The 20846-nt window shown below is 45.3% G+C and overlaps 1 protein-coding gene across 2 annotated transcripts in view; it reads left to right on the forward strand.

Moving 5' to 3' along the window:
* rngtt (RNA guanylyltransferase and 5'-phosphatase) overlaps positions 1-20846 on the forward strand; it is a 268716-nt gene that overhangs the window by 15886 nt on the left and 231984 nt on the right. For both annotated transcript variants that reach the window (XM_078400229.1, XM_078400230.1), the window contains 2 exons: positions 618-721; positions 16487-16575. In XM_078400229.1, the coding sequence (XP_078256355.1) occupies positions 618-721; positions 16487-16575 (193 nt within the window). The remainder of the gene's footprint in view (positions 1-617; positions 722-16486; positions 16576-20846) is intronic.

The following is a 20846-nucleotide window of genomic DNA, read 5'->3' on the forward strand; positions in this document are numbered from 1 at the left end:
TAGAGGGTTTCAACTGCAGGGAGAGGTTGGATAAACTTGTATTGTTTTCTCTGGAGGATCGGAAGTTGAGGGGAGTTTTGATAGAAGTATATAAAGTTCTGAGAGGCACAGATAGGGTAGAACCTTTTTACCCAATGTGGAATTGTCCCACACTAGAGGGCATGGCTGTAAGGTGAGAGGGGGAAAGGTTAATGGAGAAATGTGTGGCAAGTTTTTTTACAGAGGTTGGTGGAGGCTTGGAACACGTTGCCAGGGGTGGTGGTGAAGTCAGTTATGATGGTAGTTTTTAAGAAGCTTTTGGATAGGCACATGGAAGTCCAGGGAATGGAAGGATATGGATCATGTGCAGGCAGATGAGATCAGTTCAGCTGCATCATGTTCCACACAAACATGGTGGGTTGAAGGGCCCGTTCCTGTGGTGTACTGTTCTATGATCTTCTATCATTGAAGATGTTTAAATAAAGTGATGTAAGCCAGATCATTCTTCAGAAATATTACAGGAATCAGCTAAAATTGGAAAATGTCATTGGGTATAAACTCCGTTTTTCTTTGTATGACTTAGTTGTGGAATGCCAAAATAATTTGAGTATTCAACATTTTCTGTGTGTTTCTTTTAGGTGAACATGGGACTCTTGGTTGATTTAACGAACACAAGCAGATTTTATGAAAGAGCTGAAATAGAGAAAGAAGGAATTAAATATGTTAAACTACAGTGCAAAGGGTAAGTAAGAAGGTATTTATTTTTGTGTTGGAAAAGTTACTTTGTCTTTGGACTTTGACTGGTTCATGGTTTAATAGATGGTCAGGACCTTTTAAAATACACAGAAGAGATACTTTCCAATGATAGAATATTCCAAGAAATGGACAGACCATTTGTACTTAATCAGCAATGTACAAGATTGTATCCAATGTGAAGAAAACACAATAAAATTGTGCAACTATAGACAGCAGATCAGATGATTGGACAGAATATATCAAACGGCAACAATTGACTTAGATTTGAACAAGGAAGGAAAAATAGAGTATGAGATAAAGATATCCAGAAATGTATAAATAGCTACTGAGAGTTTCTAAGCTATACTTTTCTATACTTTTGTACAGTATAGAAAAGGGCCCATTTCGTTCACTGTAACAATATTGACTATCATGCCCATCTCTATTAATCTCACTTGACTGCATTAATTCCACATCCTTCTAAGCTTTGCTCATTGTGTGATGAACTGGGCTGCATCTACAAATCTCTGCAATTTCTTGTGGTTTTAGGCAGAACTAGTGTCAAACCATACAGTGGTCCATCCTAATAGTATGCTCTCTATCGCGCATCTGCAGAAATTGGTAAGAGTTGTTGGAGACATGTCGAATTTCCTTCTGAGGAAGCAAGCGTTGGTCTTCTTTCTTGACTGTAGCTTTAATGGTGTGATTTCCTGGATTGATGCTGACTGGAGTGTGTGCAGCACCTTGCTCCCTAAGTCAATAACTAGCTCCTTTGTCTTGCTGACATTGAGGGAGAGGTTGTTTGCTTGACATCATGTTCATAGGTGAAAGGAGCAGAATTAGGCCATTTGGCCCATCAAGCCTACTCCAGCATTCAATCAGGGCTGATCTATCTCTCCTCACCTCATTTTCCTGCCTTCTCCCCATAAACCCAGATACCTGTACTAATCAAGAATCTATCTATCTCTGCCTCAACAATATCCATTGACTTGGCCTCCATCGTCTTCTGTGGCAATGAATTCCACAAATTCACCATCCTTTAACTAAAGATATTCCTCCTCATCTCCTTCCTAAAGGAACCTCCTTTAATTCTGAGGTCATAAGTGATAGGAGCAGAATTGGGTCATTCAGCCCATCAAGCCTACTCTGTCATTCAATTATGATTGATCTATCTCTCCCTCCTAACCCTATTCTCCTGCCTTCCCCCCTAAACTAAATAGGGGGGGGGGGGGGGGGTCAGATGGGACAGTCATTGCGTTAAAGGAAAAGAGAGTAAAGGGATAGTTAATGACCCCAGAATAAATGGGAAAGAAAGCTCACAAAGGGATAGGAGAGTATGGCCGTGTAATAAGAATCGATGCGAAAGGTGAGATGCGTAAGGAATTAAAAGTATTGTATATGAATATGCAAAGTATAAGAAGTAAAATAGATGAGCTTGAGGCTCAGTTAGAGATTGGTAAATATGACATTGTGGGGATTACAGAGACGTTGCTGCAGCAGGATCGGGCCTGGGAACTTAATATTCAGGGTTATACATCCTATAGAAAGGACAGGCAGGTGGGCAGAGGAGGTGGGGTAGCTCTGTTGGTGAGGGACGAAATTCAGTCCCTTGCGAGGGGTGACATAGGGACTGATGAGGTAGAGTCACTGTGGATAGATTTGAGGAATTGTAAAGGTAAAAAGACACTAATTGGAGTTGTCTACAGAGCTCCAAATAGTAGCCTGGATGTAGGGTGTATGTTGCAGCAGGAGTTAAAGCTGGCATGTAACAAAGGCAATGCCGCTGTGGTGATGGGGATTTCAATATGCAGGTAGACTGGGAAAATCATGTTGGTTCTGGGCCCCAAGAAAGAGAGTTTGTAGTGCCTCCGAGATGGATTCTTAGAGCAGCTTGTGCTGGAGCCTACCAGATAAAGGTCAATTATGGATTTAGTGTTATCCAATGAACCAGATTTAATAAGAGAACTCGAGGTAAAGGAGCCACTTGGAGGTAGTGATCATAATATGATTAGTTTTAATCTGCAATTTGAGAGGGAGAAGGTTAAATCAGAAGTGTCAGTGTTGCAGTTGAACAAAGGGGACTATGAAGGCATGAGAGAGGAGCTGGCCAAGGTTGACTGGAAAGGGATCCTAGCAGGAATGACGGTGGAACAGCAATGACAGGAATTTCTGGGCATAATCCGGAAGATGCAGGATCATTTCATTCGGCCATCAACCTGAAGAAAGATTCTAAGGGGAGTAGGCTGACAAGGGAAGTTAGGGATGGAATAAAACTAAAAGAAAAGATGTATAACACAGCAAAGAGTAGCAGGAAGCCAGAGGATTGGGAAATTTTCAAAGGACAACAGAAGGTAACAAAACGGGCAATACGGGTTGAAAAGATGAAGTACGAGGGGAAGCCAGCCAAGAATATAAAGAAGGACAGTAAAAGCTTCTTTAGATATGCTAAGAGAAAAAGATTAGCAAAGACAAATGTGGGTCCCTTGAAGGCAGACACGGGTGAAATTATTATAGGTAACAAGGAAATGGCAGAAGAGTTGAACAGGTACGTTGGATCTGTCTTCACTAAGGAAGACACAAACAATCTCCCAGATGTACTAGAGGATCTAGGGGGATAGAGGAACTGAAAGAAATTTGCATTAGGTGAGAAATTGTATTGGGTAGACTGATGGGACTGAAGGTTGATAAATCCCCAGGGCCTGATGGTCTGCATCCCAGGGTACTAAAGGAATTGGCTCTAGAAATAGTGGACGCATTGGTGATCATTTTCCAATGTTCAGTAGATTCGGGATCAGTTCCTGTGGATTGGAGGATAGCTAATGTTATCCCACTTTTCAAGAAAGGAGCGAGAGAGAAAACGGGGAATTACAGACCAGTTAGCCTGACATCGGTGGTGGGGAAGATGCTGGAGTCAATTATTAAAGAGGTAATAACGGTGCATTTGGATAACAGTAAAAGGATAAGTCCAAGTCAGCATGGATTTAGGAAGGGGAAATCATGCTTGACTAATCTTCTGGAATTTTTTGAGTTTGTGACAAGTAAAATGGATGAAGGGGAACCAGTGGATGGAGTGTATCTAGACTTTCAGAAAGCCTTTGATAAGGTCCCAAACGGGAGATTGGTGAGCACATGGTATTGGGGGTAGGGTATTGACATGGATAGAGAATTGGTTGGCAGACAGGAACCAAAGAGTAGGAGTAATCGGGTCCTTTTCAGAATGGCAGGCAGTGGCGAGTGGAGTACCGCAAGGCTCTGTGTTGGGGCCGCAACTATTTACAATATATATTAATGATTTGGATGAAGGAATTAGAAGTAACACTAGCAAGTTTGCAGATGACACAAAGCTGGGTGGCAGTGTGAACTGCAAAGAGGATGCTAGGAGGTTGCAGGGTGACCTGGACAGGATGAGTGAGTGGGCAGGTGCGTGGCAGATGCAGTATAATGTAGATAAATGTGAGGTTATCCACTTTGGCGGCAAAAACAAGGAGGCAGATTATTATCTCAATGGTGTCGGGTTAGGTATGGGGGAAGTGCAGTGAGACCTGGGTGTCCTTATACACCAGTCACTGAAAGTTGGTGTGCAGGTACAGCAGGCAGTGAAGAAAGCTAATGGCATGTTGGCCTTCATAACGAGAGGATTTCAGTATAGGAGTAAAGAGGTTCTTCTGCAGTTGTATAGGGCCCGGGTAAGACCACATCTGGACTATTGTGTACAATTGTGGTCTCCTAATTTGAGGAAGGACATCCTTGTAATTGAGGCAGTGAGGCGTAGGGTCATGAGATTGATCTCTGGGATGGCGGGACTGTCATATGAGGAAAGATTGAAAAGACTAGGCTTGTATTCACTGGAGTTTAGGAGGATGAGAGGGGATCTTATAGAGACATATAAAATTATAAAAGGACTGGACAAGCTAGATGCAGGAAAAGTTTTCCGAATGTTGGGGTCCAGAACCAGGGGCCACAGTCTTAGAATAAAGGGGAGGCCATTTAAAACGGAGGTGAGAAGAAACTTTTTCACCCAGAGAGTTGTGAATTTGTGGAATTCTGTGCCACAGATGGCAGTGGAGGCCAAATCACTGGATGAATTTAAGAGAGAGTTAGATAGAGCTCTAGGGGCTAATGGAATCAAGGGAAGGCAGGCACGGGTTATTGATTGTGGACGATCAGCCATGATCACAATGAATGGCGTTGCTGGCTCTAAGGGCCAAATGGCCTCCTGCACCTATTTTCTATGTTTCTATAACCCCAGACACCTGTTCTAATCAAGAATCTATCTATCTCTGCCTTAAAAATATCCATTGATGGCCTCCACAGCCTCTGTGGCAAAGAATTCTGTAGATTCACCATCCTCTGACTAAAGAAATTCCTCTTCATCTTCTTAAAGTTACATACGCCCTTTAATTCTGAGGCTCTGACCTCTAGTCCTGGACTCTCCCATTAGTGGAAACATCCTCTTGCCATCCACTGTATCCAGGCCTTGGTAAGTGTCAATGAGGTCCCCCCTCATCCTTCTAAACTGCAGCGAGTAGAGGCCCTTAAGCTCTCTCTCTCCTTCCTATATTCATGTCATTGTTTGAGATCTAGTCTGTTATGGCAGTTTCATCTGCAAACTTGTAAATGGAGTTAGAGCAGAATTTTGTCGCTCGGTAGTAAATGTATAGGGAGTATCATAAGTGATTTAGAATGTATCTTTGTGAAGCGCTGCAATTGAAAATTAGTGTGAAGGATGTTTGGTTGCCTATCCTCGCTGATTGTGGTCTAAGGGTCAGGAAGTTAAGGATCCAGATGCAGAGCTGGATGCCCATCTCTAGAATTATGAGTAGGAGATGAGTTTGGTTAGGATTAGTAGTCTGAAATATCTGATTATCTAGATGTTCCAGGCATCAGTTTAGGGCAAGGGAAATGGCATCTACCATGGACTCAAGGGTTCCTCTATTTTGATTGCTGCAGTATCTGTTGAACCGCTGTGCATCTGGGGAGAAGAAGATGGGGAATTCCCAGTCCTGTTTCTTTGAAAAGGAACTCCTTCAGTAGAAAAATGTTTTAGATTGCCTTTTTAAATCTGCAAGGTTGCCAGTGTCCCTAACTCTTGTCAAACCAAACAATATTTGGAGAATTTAGTCCTGACAGGAATCAGACTTGAGGTGGCAGTGGTGAGTTAAAGTGTAGTGCTTATCAGGCAAACAACATTTCTATAATATCAGACTTCGAAGGTTTGATTTGGAAATTCTCAAAGTTTAGTTGAGTTTATTGTCTCGTGTACAGTGAAAAGCTTTTGTTGCGTGCTAACCAGTCAGCGGAAAGTCAATACATAATTACAATCGAGCCGTTCGCAGTGTACAGATACATGATAAAGGGAATAACGTGAATAAAATTTAGTTCAAGATAAAGCCAGTAAAGTCCGGTTAAAGATCAAGGGTCTACAGTGAGGTAGATCGTTCCAAAGGTGATGGTTATTTTGTGTCCAAAGAGTTGAATGGCCAATTAATGTTGTGCAAGATTGGTGATTGCTGTGAAGGTGGTGAATTTGTTTTAATTACTAGGCATTAACTATGATTGTAAAGTAATGAATAGTTTTAATGCGGTGATGGTATGCTATTTTGATTAAAAACCCAGACTTGTCTTGATTTTTAGAATCTAAAAAGAGTAAAATGATAGCAAAACACCAAACTACAAGTCGGAATTCCCAGCATTTTAAATATGTAAATTTTTAGAATTTTTTGCAGCAATTTGAATGTAAGTTAGGTTGTTATTAATATTTTTATTTACGTGCCAAAATATGAAGGCCTGGTTATATATGGTTAAAGTAAAATAATTTGTGTGAGTAGCACTCTGAATAGTTTACAAGGTCAATCTGATCTTTGCCACCACCCTCACCATCGCCAAAACAGTGCACCATTATTTTGATGCTTTGGTATCTAATATGAAGCTGCAGTACATAATCCTGTGGCTGGGTGGAGCTACATATGTACTTCTGCATTGCAGTTTTCTATGACAGTTGCAAAAATTGTAAGAAGTTAAAATTTGAGTTTTAAAATGTACTTTACATTATGTGTGAAGAGGTGGGAAAACAAGTCCAATGAATTGAAAGTTACAAATATTGAATACGTTGAGAAAAATAAAAGTTAATTTAAAAAAAAGTGGAGAGTTGAATGGCATTTGGTCAGTTACAAGAAAATAAGTATTTTCAATTTCCAATTTCAATTTCAAATTCCTTCTCTCCTGAGATGCTGCCTGACCCGAGTTACTCCAGCATTCTGTGAATAAATACCTTCGATTTGTACTAGCATCTGCAGTTATTTTCCTACACTTTTCAATTTCCTGCCTCATTGATTTTAGAATATAGTTTGAGCAGTGGTTGATGCACAACATTCTTGCGTCAGTAAGCAAGAAGAATACTTTTGTAGCCCTGGGCATTATTCCTATAAACGGATGACACTGTGTCATCAAGAGACATTTTATACACATTTTAACCTAGAAAAATGCAGTGTGAATCACAAGTCGGTGTGAATATTATAGGAGTGAGGAATATAGGGGGGGAAATAGATATTACAAAGAAATGTACCATGAACGTGCATCAATGAACTTGTGCATCAATGTTGCAAGGTTTTGCGGATTGTAATTACAATGTGAGTGTAGCTCTCTGGATAGTATTCTGGATCAAGATGTTATTTATGTAATGTTTGAAGTTCAAAGTTACACAAGATGATCTGGTCGTTTCTGACCTGATTCAGCTTAAGGATTGTGCTAGCGATGCAGGGTTGATGAATGAATCAATGAATGAATAAGTTTAATGGCCAAGTATGTGCATATACAAGGATTGTGCCTTGGTGCAATGCTCACAAATGACAACACAAACATGCAGTTAACAATTAAGAATAAAGCATAACCACATCAAAACAATAAGGATACAACATTATGGTCTAAACATGTGGGTGAAAATGAACCAGAGCAAAAAAGAGATACAGACTTTGATTATTGAGTAGAACTACTACTCGTGGAAAAAAGCTGTTTTTATGTCTGGCTGTGGCTGCTTTGACAGTCCGGAGTTGCCTTCCAGAGGGAAGTGCTTCAAAGATTTTGTGGCCAGGTTGAGAGGGGTCAGAGATGATCTTGCCCGCTCGCTTCCTGGCCCTTGCAGTGTACAGTTCGTCAATGGGGGGAAGGTTGCAACCAACAACTGTCTCAGCTGATTGAACGATCCGTTGCAGCCTCTGGATGTCGTGCTTGGTGGCTGAGCCAATCCAGACCATGATGGAGAAGGTGAGGACGGACTCAATGGTAGCAGTATAGAATTGGACCATCATTGCCTGTGGCAGATTGTGTTTCCTCAGTTGCCGCAGGAAGTACATCCTCTGTTGGGCCTTTTTGACTGTGGAGTCGATGGTGGCCCCCCATTTAAGGTCCCTGGAGATGATGGTTCCAAGGAACTTAAATGACTCCACAGATGTGACTATGGTGTTGTTGATGGTGAGGGGGGAGGGGAGGGGGAGCTCTTCAAAAGTCTATAATTAGTTCCACTGTCTTAAGAGCATTGAGCTCCAGGTTGTTGTGATGGCACCAGGACGCCAGCCGTGTCACTTCCCGTCTGTAGGCAGATTCCTCCCCATCCTGGATCAGTCCAATCAGGGTTGTGTCATCTGCAAACTTGAGCTTGATAGAGGAGTCTGTGGAGGTGCAGTTGTTGGTGTAGAGAGAGTAAAGGAGAGGGGAGAGTACGCAGCCTTGCGGTGCTCCTATGCTGAGGGTCTGCGGGTCCGAGATGTGCTTTCCCAGCCTCACATGCTGCTTCCTGTTTGTCAGGAAGTTGATGATCCACTGACAGAGGGGTTTAGGCACAGTCAGCTGGGAGAGTTTGTAGTGTAGTAGCTCTGGCACAATGGTGTTAAATGCAGAGCTAAAGTCCACAAACAGAATCCTAGCAGAGGTCCCCTTGCGGTCTAGGTGCTGGAGGATGAAGTGCAGGCCTAGGTTGACTGCGTCATCCACCGATCTATTGGCCCTGTATGCAAACTGCAGAGGGTCCAGCAGGGGGTTTGTGATGTTTTTCAGCTGGGCCAGCACAAGTCTTTCAAAGGCCTTCATGACTACAGAGGTCAGTGCGACAGGCCTGTAGTCATTAAGACCAGTGATCCTTGTCTTTTTGGGTACAGGGACAATAGTGGAGACCTTGAAGCAGGCAGGGACTGGTTGAAAATGTCTGTGTAGATCGGTGCCAGTTGTTTGGCACGGAACTTGAGGGTCGAGGGAGAAACATTGTCTGGTCCTGGAGATTTCCCTGAATAGCCTCTCCACCTCTGCAATTTCTATTGATGGAGAAGTGGCCAGACTGATGTTGGGCAGTGGACGAGGGCCCAGTCTGGAGTCAGGCTGTGAGTATGTGCAAATTGGTGATTGCAGAGGGGTGGGAGGGGAGGGGAGGGGGGGGGTGGGGGGTGGGGAAGGGGGGGTGGGGGGGGGGGGGGGGGGGGAAGGGGGGGGGGTGGGGAAGGGGGGGTGGGGGGGGGGTGGGGAAGGTGGGGAGGGGGGGGTGGGGAGGGGGCCAGTCTTTGCAAACTGGAGTCATTCTGTGAGTAGGTGTGAATTGCAGCTTGGGGAGGAGTGGGTGCGGAAGGGTCCAGCCTTTTCAGTTCAACAACAACAGTTCAACAGAGCTTTATTTGTCATTCGGTACCAAGGTACCGAACGAAACTACATAGCAGTCACACACAAAAAAGAACACAAGACACATAACCCCAACACAAACGTCCATCACAGTGACTCCAAACACCCCCTCACTGTGATGGAGGCAACAAAACTTCCACTCTCTTCCCCACGCCCACGGACAGACAGCTCGTCCCCGACCGAACCGCACAGTCCCCGCAAGGGGGTGGAAGTCCCCGCGGCCGAGTCGCACCGGGCGCTGAAACGTCTTGCGGCCGAGCCGGGCGATGGAAGGCCCCGCGACCGAGCCTTGCACAGCTAAGTCCCATGGCCGAGCCGCACCGGGCGATGTTAAGTCCAGTGGCCGAGCCGCACCAGCGATGAAAAGTCCCGCGGCCGAGCCGCACCAGCGATGTAAAGCCCCGCGGCCGAGCCGCACCGGGCGATGTTAAGTCCCGCGGCCGAGCCGCACCAGCGATGAAAAGTCCCGCGGCTGAGCTGCACCGGGCGATGTTAAGCCCCGCGGCCGAGCCGCACCGGGCGATGTTAAGCCCCGCGGCCGAGCCGCACCGGGCGATGTTAGGGCCCGTGGCCGAGCCGCACCCCGCGCCGTGAGGAAGAGACCTAAAAGAGAAAGGTTTCCGCCACCCCCCCACCCACACCACCCACACCACCACTCCCCACACATACACAACCAAAAAAAAACAAAAACCATCCCAACACCGACACACAACAAAAAAAAAAAGGGAAAAAAGACGAACAGACTGCTAGCGAGCCGCAGCCGTTAGGTGCCGCCACTTCCACTTCAGAACGGAGTCAGGCTGTGAGTACGTGAGAATTGCTGCTTGGGGAGGAGTGGGTGCGGAAGGGTCCAGGCTTTGCAAACTGGAGTCAGTCTGTGAGTACGTGTGAAGTAATGATTTGGGGGGGGGGGGGGGGGAGGGAATCCCAGGATTTTGTTTCTGTTTTTCGAACCTGCAGTAAAACTCGTTCAGGTCGTTGGTCAGCTGACGATTGTCCAAGGAGCTGGTGATTTCTTGCAAGCCCTTCCAAACTGAAGACTAGTCGTTAGCTGAGAACTTACTCCTCAGCTTCTCAGAGTACCTTTCCTTGGCAGCTCTGATTCCCTCTTCTCAGCTTGTACTTGGCCTGCCTGTAGAGGTCTGTATCCCCGCTCCTGTAGGCCTCAACTTTTGACTGGTGGAGCTGTCTGAGTTCTGCTGTGAACCATGTGATGTGGAGAAATATGCACTCAAGCTACAAGAGGATGTAATACTGGTGCTCCTCGACATACAATGGGGTTACCTTCCGATAAACCCATCGTAAATGGAAAATATCGTAAGCCGAAAATGCATTTAGTACACCTAACCTACCAAACATCACAGCCGTGGCAGCTCCCAATCGTGGCTGACTGGCAGCTGCGGCTCGCTGCCGTTACCTGGCATCACGAGAGAGTATCGTACCGCATAAGACACTGCCAGTCTGAGCAGCGGACAGGTCTGCGAGTCCGGGAAAAGCCCGGGAAAAGATCAAAATTCGAAGTACGGTTTCCAATGAATGTGTATCGCTTTTGCACCATCGTAAAGTCAAAATATCGTGAGTCGAAGCATCGTAAGTCGAGGAGCATCTATGTACAGTTTTGATCTGGGTAGTCTTTAATGATAAGTGGACTTGATCAAGGTCTGCTTGGAGAAATGGGCCAGAATTTGACATATTATAAATAATGCTTTTCGTAGAAGCACTTGAGGAGAAGCTATAAATGAAAAGGAAAGCTGATAATGAAGGCTTGTGTGGCAAACATCTTCACCACCCTAACTGCTAGTGATGCCACTTTCAGGGAAGTATGTATTTTGTGCCAAGCTGTTCTACAACATTCCTTAGGACCCTGTTACTCATTCTGACAGTCCTTTCCAGGTTCGTCATTACAAAATTAATAACCATCACTGCCTACAATACCACCTATTTTAGTGTCCACTAGATGGCAGCGCGTGCAGACGCAGCGGCCCCACACTCTCCCGATTTTTCGAGTGTTTTTAATGTTTTATCAAGTTCGTCATGTTTGTCACTTCAACAACTCTGGACAGTCAGCAGTAGACAGTATAGTCGTGAGTTCTTGCTGGACAAGAAAACAACATCATCAACACTGGACGCTATGCTTGCAGAGGAACTTAGCGGCCTCAGAATACTCTGCCTGACCTCGACCTTGGCCTCGAGTGCTGCCCCCCGGCTGGAAAGGAGACGCCGCAGGCGGTGTGAGAGGAAGCAGAAGAGGGGTAAGCGCGGAGGCATCCGGGCTAGGCTAGCGGCTAGCCCACACAGACCGGCTATTCCCAGCATGCTAATGGCTAATGTACGCTCACTGGACAATAAAATGGACACTATAAGACTTCTCCGGTCGACCCAGCGTGAGGTGAGGGAATGCTGTGTTTACGTTTTTACGGAAACATGGCTTAATGACAACATCCCGGACTCCGCTGTTCAGCTCGACCGGCTAACATGCTACCGATCGGACAGAGCTACGGTTAGCGGGGGGAAGACTCGCGGCGGCGGTGTGATTGTTTACATCAGTGATGCTTGGTGTCGGGACGCTGTGTTGGTCTACAAACACTGTTCACCGCTGGCGGAGTTTATGGTTGTGAAGTGCCGACCTTTCTACCTCCCGAGGGAGCTAACAGCTATCCTGTTAGTCGCTGTTTACATCCCTCCCAGTTCCAACAACAAGGACAGAGAGGAGGCACTCTGTGAACTGTACCGGGCCATCTCTGAGCAGCAGACAGCACACCCAGATGGCTTTCTCATCGTAGCTGGGGACTTCAACCATGCTAACCTAAAAACTGTCATGCCCAAAGTATACCAGCATGTTGATTTCCCAACACGAGAAAACAACACCTTGGACCTTGTCTACACGACCATCAAAGGAGCATACAAGGCTTCCCCCCTCCCCCACATCGGCCTCTCTGATCACCTCACCGTTCTGCTGAAACCGGCATACAGACCCCGGGTGAAAGTCACCAAACCGGTTTCAAAAGAGGTACGTGTGTGGTCAGAGGACAGCACAGCTGCACTCCAAAACTGCTTTGAGACTGCAGACTGGGACATGTTCAAGCAGGCAGCAACATACAACAACACAACCAACATTCAGGAATACACAGAGACAGTTACAGGCTACATCACCAAATGCATTGACGATGTGACCCACACCAGAGCCATCACCATCCGGGCTAACCAGAAGCCATGGCTGACAGGGGAGGTCCATGGGCTGCTGAGGGTCCGCAACGCTGCCTTCAGAGAGGGCAATCCAGCCGGTCTCAGAGCAGCCAGGGCCAACCTTTCCAGTGGCATCAGGAAAGCCAAACAACACTACACCCGGCGCATCACAGCCCACTTCAGTGACAGCAGAGACACACGGAGCCTGTGGAAGGGTATTAGGACTATCACGGACTACAAACCCTTACCACAGACCTGTGACAGTGACACCTCTCTCTTGAACGACCTCAACGGCTTCTTCGCACGCTTTGAAGCTCAGAGCAACACACCTGCGCAGAAAACAACTCCTCCCCCCAACGACCAGGCTATTTGTCTGTCTCCAGGCAGTGTGAGGAGCACACTGTTAAGGATTAACACCCGGAAAGCTTCTGGACCTGACAACATTCCTGGTCGTGTGCTAAAAGACTGCGCAGCTGAGCTCACAGATGTCCTCACAGACATCTTCAACATCTCCCTGAGCCAGGCTGTTGTTCCCTTGTGCTTCAAAGAAACCACCATCATACCTGTGCCCAAGAAGTCTTCTCCATCCTGCTTCAACGACTACCGCCCTGTAGCGCTGACTTCAACCATCATGAAGTGCTTCGAGAGGCTGGTCATGAAGCAGATCAGATCCAACCTCCCCCCCTCCCTGGACCCGTTTCAGTTTGCATATCGAGCTAAGCGGTCCACTGAGGATGCCATCTCCTCTGCTCTACACCCAGCCCTCACCCACTTGGACACTAAAAACTCATATGTTAGGATGCTGTTCATAGACTTTAGCTCAGCATTTAACACCATCATCCCCCAGCAGCTGGTTTGTAAACTAACAAATCTGGGCCTCAGCCCCCTTCTCTGCAACTGGCTGCTGGACTTCCTCACTGCCAGACCCCAGTCCGTACGGGTCGGCAGCAACACATCGGACACCATCACGCTGAGTACGGGTGCCCCACAAGGATGTGTGCTAAGCCCCCTGCTCTTCACCTTGCTGACCCACGACTGCACACCCACCTACAGCTCCAACCACTTCGTCAAGTTTGCGGATGACACAACAGTGGTGGGTCTCATCAGCAACAACGACGAGACCCACTACAGGAAGGAGGTGAACCAGCTGGCTGCGTGGTGCACAGACAACAATCTCTTCCTGAATGTGGAGAAAACAAAGGAGATTGTTGTCGACTTCAGGAGAACGCACACCCAACACCCCCACCCACTGACCATCAATGGTGCTGCTGTGGAGCAGGTGAGCAGCACCAAATTTCTGGGGGTGAACATCACCGAGGATCTCTCCTGGAGCAACAACATCACGTCCATCGCCAAGAAAGCCCAGCAGCGCCTCTACTTCCTCCGCAAACTGAAGAGAGCGGGAGCCCCCACACCCATCATGTACACTTTTTACCGAGGTGCCATCGAGAGCATCCTCAGCAGCTGCATCACTGTGTGGTTCGGAAGCTGCACAGCCTCCAGCCGTAAGACCCTGCAGCACATAGTGAACACTGCTGAGAGGATCACTGGCGCCTCACTCCCAACACTCCTGGTCCTTTACACCACCCGCCTCACCCGCAAAGCATTGAGCATTGTGGGTGACCCCTCCCACCCCTCCAACAGCCTCTTCACCCTCCTGCCTTCAGGGAGAAGGTTTCGCAGCCTGAGGTCAAGCACCACCCGACTAAAGAACAGTTTTTTCCACCAGGCTGTCAGGATGCTGAACTCTCTCCCCTCCCTTCCTCCTCTCTCCCCTGCCCCTATGGGACCTGGACTTTAACACCTCACACACACGCACATCCAGCACCAGACACTTTTTAAAAAAAAATTTGAAGTGACTATATTTTATATTTTATGTTTTATGTTGATTGTTGTTTGCTGTGCCTTTTGTTTTATGCACTTTGTTCCTCGGGATTGTGGGAAACGGTATTTCGATTTTCTGTCTGTGTGAACTGGCTGAGGATTGACAATAAAATTGACTTTGACTTTGACTTTGATTTGAAAACTTACTAACCATGCCTTGTACATTCTCATCCAAATCATTTATATAAATATGAACAACAATGGGCACAACACTAGTTACGGGCCTCCAGTCTGAAAAACATCCTTCCAACATCACCCTCAATTTCCTACCATCAAGCCAGTTATGTATCAAATTATCTGGTTCTCCCTGGGTCTCGCATGATCTAACCTTCCAGAATAGCCCACTGTGCGGATCATTGTCAAAAGCCCTACTAAAGTCTATGTAGGCATGTATACCACCCTGCTCTCGCCAATTCTCCTGGTGACCTCTTCAGAAAACTTTTGTTTTGATGTAATTTTGTTGACTTACATGTACTTCAATTGTTTCATTAGTTCCAAAAGTTTTATTAGTTCCAAAATGTTAATATTTTAACATAAAAATGCTTTAAGATCGCTAATACCTCCTCTTCGGTCTTTTGTATATGGTCCAATATATCACAACTCATTCCTTAACCTCTATGATTTTCCCCACAGTAAAAGTCCCGTCCATCTCCTGTGGCTCCACACATTGACAGCTATGTTCATCTTTAAGGGGACGTATTCTATACCTAGCCACTCTTTTTCGGTTCTGGATTCCCCAACTCTGGGCAAGAGAATCTGTGCGTTTACCCAATCTATTCCTCTCATGATTTTGTGCACCTCTATAAGATCACCCCTCATTTTCCTGCACTCTACCACTCTTCCTATTGCTCAGGCCCACGAGTCCTGGCAGCATCCTTGTAAATCGTAAATGTTATCGTTGATTAAAACATTGATGCTATGCAAGGATTTGTGTTTCTGTATCCCATTCATGCATTACCTGGGTGTCACTTAAATCAGAGTTTCAGTTGTAAAATTCTCATTGTTTTCAAATTTGTTCTTAGCCGTAATCTCTCAAAATCTCTAATCTCCTGCACTTTGGGCTCTTGTTCATGCTTGATTTTAACTGCTCTGCTGTTGTAAACTATATATTCAATTGCAGGTGCTAAGATGCGAAATTCCTTGGTGTTTCTCTTTGCCTATTTCTCTCGCTTGATGGTCTTAAAACCCTTTTTTTTGCGTATCTGCTGTTATACCCCTTAAGTGACTTTGTTTTAACATTCTTGTGATTGTGATTCTGTTAAAGTAACACTTGACGTTCTGTCAAGTAACTCCTCCATTAACAATGTTATGTATGCAAGTTGTTCCCAGCCATCAAGACATGGGATGCTGTAGTAACCTTTCATTGCCACAAGATAGCAGTATCTCCTTATCATTGCAAATTACCAGGACGAAAAGCACTGCAACCAAAAATACAAAAGAATCAATACAATAGAATCTTACATTGTGCAAGCGTTTAAGAAAAATAAACTTGTATGTAACCTCGGAGTAGAGAAAACTGCAATCTCTGGGTATCTGAAATAAAAACTGAAAATGTTAATGTACTGCCTGGGCGCAAAGGCAGGCATCATTTGTGAAGAAAGAAACAGTGACTGCTTTCAGTTGATGTCCTTCCATCAGTTCTGAAATATCATCAACCTGAAATGTTACTTTTTGTTTCTCTATTTCTATAGATGCTTCCTGCCTGTTTGAATATCTCCAATACATTCTGTTTTTCATATGGCATGCAAGCCTACCTTGTTTTGTTTTTCAGAATTTTACACTTGAGGAAATTAATTGCTCCAATGAACTCTGATGTTCTTGAGTTTAAGACGACTGAGAGTGCTTTTGAATGCTTGTGTTATATATATGTATATGTATGTGTATATATGTGTGTGTGTGTGTAACTAGGAGCTTATCTTTGTTAAAACTTGGATTGACTCCAAAACCCTTTGAATTTCCTTTAAAGAAAACAGTTGACTTGTGATGTCAAGCGCAGGATTATGACTTTATGACTAGATTTTAATTTTGTTTCATTTAGACATGCTGAGTGCCCCACTGAAGAAATAACAAGTATGTTCATCCGATTATGTGAGCATTTCATACTTCAGCATCCTATGGAATTAATAGGTACGTACTGAAGAAACAAATATGGGTATATTGCATTTTCATTTTGTTTGAAAATGTGTTGCTTTATAATTCTCTATATCAGGAAGGGGAGATACACATAAAAAAATTAGGAGGTACACATGAGCAAGATGGAAGCAATTGACTTGTGTGCGATGTGTGGACTTGAAGAAATCATCAGAGTATTGAGTATAAAAGATCATGTTACAGTTGTGCAAGACATTAGTGAGGCCACATTTGGAGTATTGGGTTCAGTTTTGGTCACCCTGTTATAAGAAAAATGTTGTTGAGCCTGATGGGTGCAGACAGGATGTACGAGGATGTTGTCAGGATTCGAGGGCTTGAGCTATAGGGAGACGTTGAGCAGGCTAGGGCTTTATTCCTTGAAGCGTAGGAGGATGCGGGGTGATTGTATTGAGGCGTATAAGATCGTGAGTGGATTAGACAGAGTAAATGCACATAGTCTTTTGCTCAGAGTAGGGGAATCAAGAACTAGAGGTTTAAGGTGAGGAGAGAAAGATTTAATAGGTGTCTGAGGGGCAACTTCTTTGCACAAATGGTGGTATGTATATGGAATGGGCTGCCAGAGGAGGTAGTTGAGGCAGGTATTATCACAGCGTCTAAGAAAGATTTGGACAGGTATATGAATAGGAAAGGTTTGGAGTGATATGAGTCAAACGCGGGCAGGTGGGACTAGTGTAGATGGGCAAGTTGGTCGGCAGGGGCAGGTTGGTCGGCGTGGGCAAGTTGGGCCGAAGGGCTAGTTTCCACGTTCTATGACTGACTCTATTGCTGACCGCATGACTGACTCCATGACTCACAAATTGGTCAGAAGTACATTTTCAGGACAGACCAACAGATAGATTGAGATGTAGAATAAGAGTAGGTAAGTTGAGGATGATTAAATTTAATGCTCTGGTGAGTGTGTGGAACTGATGAAGCACCTTCTCCTGTGTTTCTCTATTCTTAATACCAATTAACATTAGATGTGTTGTTATCAAAGATTAATGGAGTTGTATGAAAGAGCCCAAGTTAGTTTGCATGGTGGTAATATTTTCTTTCAAGTTACCGGATACATTGCTCCTTCGTGTTTTCTCAATGTTGACACGTGTGGTATTTGAAAAAATGCAATTTAAAACGTCTCCTTGTGCTGTTCCATGCAACAGTACCTTGAGTGCTACTGTACTGTTCTTTCAAGTGCCTATTTCCTGTGTAATGTAAATGATCAGGTAATTGCTGCTATAAATTGATTTTTTTTTTGGTTCATGTGTACACTTAACTAATTATGAAATATTCCTAAAACAGGTCATCAGTGCAATTATCACTTCTGAATTAATGGTACACCTTGTCATCAGGTTGCAAGGAATTTTTGAAATAGTTTTGCAGTTGCACCATGATATGATTAGACATCATTAGCTCTTCTGCTTGGGGACAATTTGCTCGGATTTTCTGTTTAAAAGGTGGCATTTGTACCTGGAACATCTGGCTTTTGATTGTGAAACTGGGCAGAAGCTTGGGAATTATGATTGACTGTGTAAGTTCTGAACTGCTGCCCAGCTGATCTCTACTTTCAGGCAATTGCACTTCACTGTTCGACCCTTGAGTCCGGGGGGAACACACACTTCCGCAAATTACCTCGGATATCCCTCCGAACCAGTGGGTGAAGTGATTTTAATTGGAAGAAATAGCCAACGACAGGAGACTAATTACAAGATATATTATAATGACAGCGATCTGCACTACACTCCCCCCCACCTCTTGCAAAGATGCTATCCCCTACTTTCAATTTCTCTGTCCCTGCCGCATCTGCTCCCAAAGTGAGGCTTTCCATTGTAGGATGCCTGAGATGTCCTCATTTTTAATAAACATGGTTTCCCCCCTTCTATCACAGTGAATCCCTAACACTTGTCTCCTCTGTGTCCTGTGGTTCTGCTCTCGCTCCCCTTCCCCTTAAGCGGAATAAGGATAAAATTCCCCAGATCCTTGCCTTTCACCCCACCAGCCTCTGCATCCAATACATCATCCTCCAACATTTCCGTCACCACCTACGTGATCCCACCACCAGGCACTTCTTCCCATCCCCACCCCTTTCCGTCTTCTGCAGCGACAGCCCCTCTACAATTCTTGGTTCATGCATCAATTCCCACTCATACCACCCCCATCCCCAGGTACTTTCCCCTGCAACCGCAAGAGATGCAATACATCCCTATTCCAGCTCCCTCATCACCAGCCAGGAACCCTAGCAGTCTTTCCTGGTAAGACATGTTCCTCCTCTAACCTCAACTACTGCATCCATTGTTTCTGATGTCATAGAGTCATAGACTGATAGTGTGGAAACAGGCCCTTTGGCCCAATTCGCCCACACTGGCCAACAATGTCCCAGTTACCCTAGTCCCACCTGCCTGCGCTTGGTCCATAACCCTCCAAACCTGTCCTATCCATGTACCTGTCCAACTGTTTCTTAAACGATGGGGTAGTCCCAGCCTCAACTACCTCCTCTGGAAGCTTGTTCCATACACCCATCACCCTCTGTGTGGAAAAAGTTACCCCTCGGATTCCTATTAAATATTTTCCCCTTCACCTTGAACCTATGTCCTCTGGTCCTCGATTCCCCTACTCTGGGTAAAAGGTTCTGTGCATCTACCCAATCTATTCCTTTCATGATTTTGTATACCTCTATAAGATCTCCCCTCATCCTCCTACGCTCCATGGAATAGAGACCTAGCCTACTCAACCTCTCCCTCTTGCTCACACCTGGCAACATCCTCATAAATCTTTACTGAACCCTTTCAAGCTTGACAATATCTTTCCTATAACATGGTGCCCAGAACTGAACACAATATTCTAAATGCGGTTTCACCAACATCTTGTACAACTGCAACATGACCTCCCAACTTCTGTACTCAATACTCTGACTGATGAAGGCCAAAGTGCCAAAAGCCTTTTTGACCACCTTATCTACCTGCGACTTGACCTTCAAGGAACCATGCACTTGTACTCCTATATCCCTCTGCTCTACAACACTACCCAGAGACCTACCATTTACTGTGTAGGTCCTGCCCTTCTTCGAAGTCCCAAAATGCACCACCTCACATTTTTCTATTAAATTCCATCAACCATTCCTCCGCCCACCTGGCCAGATCCTGCTGAAATCGGTCACAACCATCTTCACTATCTGCAAAACCACTAACTTTTGTATCATCATGTGGCTTCCTGTACACCAGCAAGACCAAGCAGAGACTCAGACCATTTTGCCAAGGCCTGAGGAATCTCTGGTTGCTAACCCTTTATCTCCCCTTCCCATTCCCACACTGACCTTTCTGTCCTGGGCTTCTTCCATTGCAACAAACTGGAGGAACAACATCTCGTATTCCACTTGGGTAGCTTACAGCCATTGGTATGAACATTGAATTAACCAATTTTAGATAACTATTAAACTCTTCCTCCCTTCCCCTGTGCCCACCTGGAGTTGCATCTATTTCTCCCATCTACCTACACTCCTTCCTCTCGCTTCACAATTTGCAAGTCTTCAAATCCTTTTTGCTCACACCTTCTGCCTTTTCATCTCTGGCTTTTGTCCAACCATCTGCCTATGAAACATCAAACACAGTGGCACAGCTGGTAGAGCTGCTGCCTCACAGCACCAGAGACCTGGGTTTCCTCCTGACTTCGAGTGCCATCTGTGTGGAGTTTCCACGTTCTCCCTGTGACCATGCAGGTTTCCTCCGGGCACTGCAGTTTCCTCCCACATCCAAAGGATGCCTGGATCTGTAGGTTAATTGTCCTCTGTAATTGGCCTGGTGTAGGATGTGTATGAGAAAGTGGGATGACATAGAACTAGTGTGAATGGATGATCGATGGACAGCGTGGACTCCAGGGCTGGTCTCGCCAAAGAAGACTGCACATATGATATTATCAAACTCTATGGTCAACTGATGACGATGACTCTCAGGAATCAGCCTAATTTACCTTCTGAACCATCTCCATTCGAAGTATATTGCTTCTTAATTAAGAAACTAAAACTGGCTACACTATGCAGATGTGATATTACCAATACCCTGTACAGTTGTGCAAAATGGGCAGCACAGTGGCACTGCTTTAGAATTGCTGCCTGACAGTGCTTGCAGCGCCGGAGACCCAGGTCCGATCCTGACTACGGGGTGCTGTCTGTACGGAGTTTGTCCGTTCTCCCTGTGATTGCGTTGGTTTTCTCCGAGATCTTCGGTTTCCTCCCACACTTCAAAGACGTACAGGTTTGTAGGTTAATTGGCTTA

This window comes from Rhinoraja longicauda, chromosome 5 (genome assembly GCF_053455715.1).
Source record: "Rhinoraja longicauda isolate Sanriku21f chromosome 5, sRhiLon1.1, whole genome shotgun sequence".
Taxonomy (NCBI): Eukaryota; Metazoa; Chordata; class Chondrichthyes; order Rajiformes; family Arhynchobatidae; genus Rhinoraja; species Rhinoraja longicauda.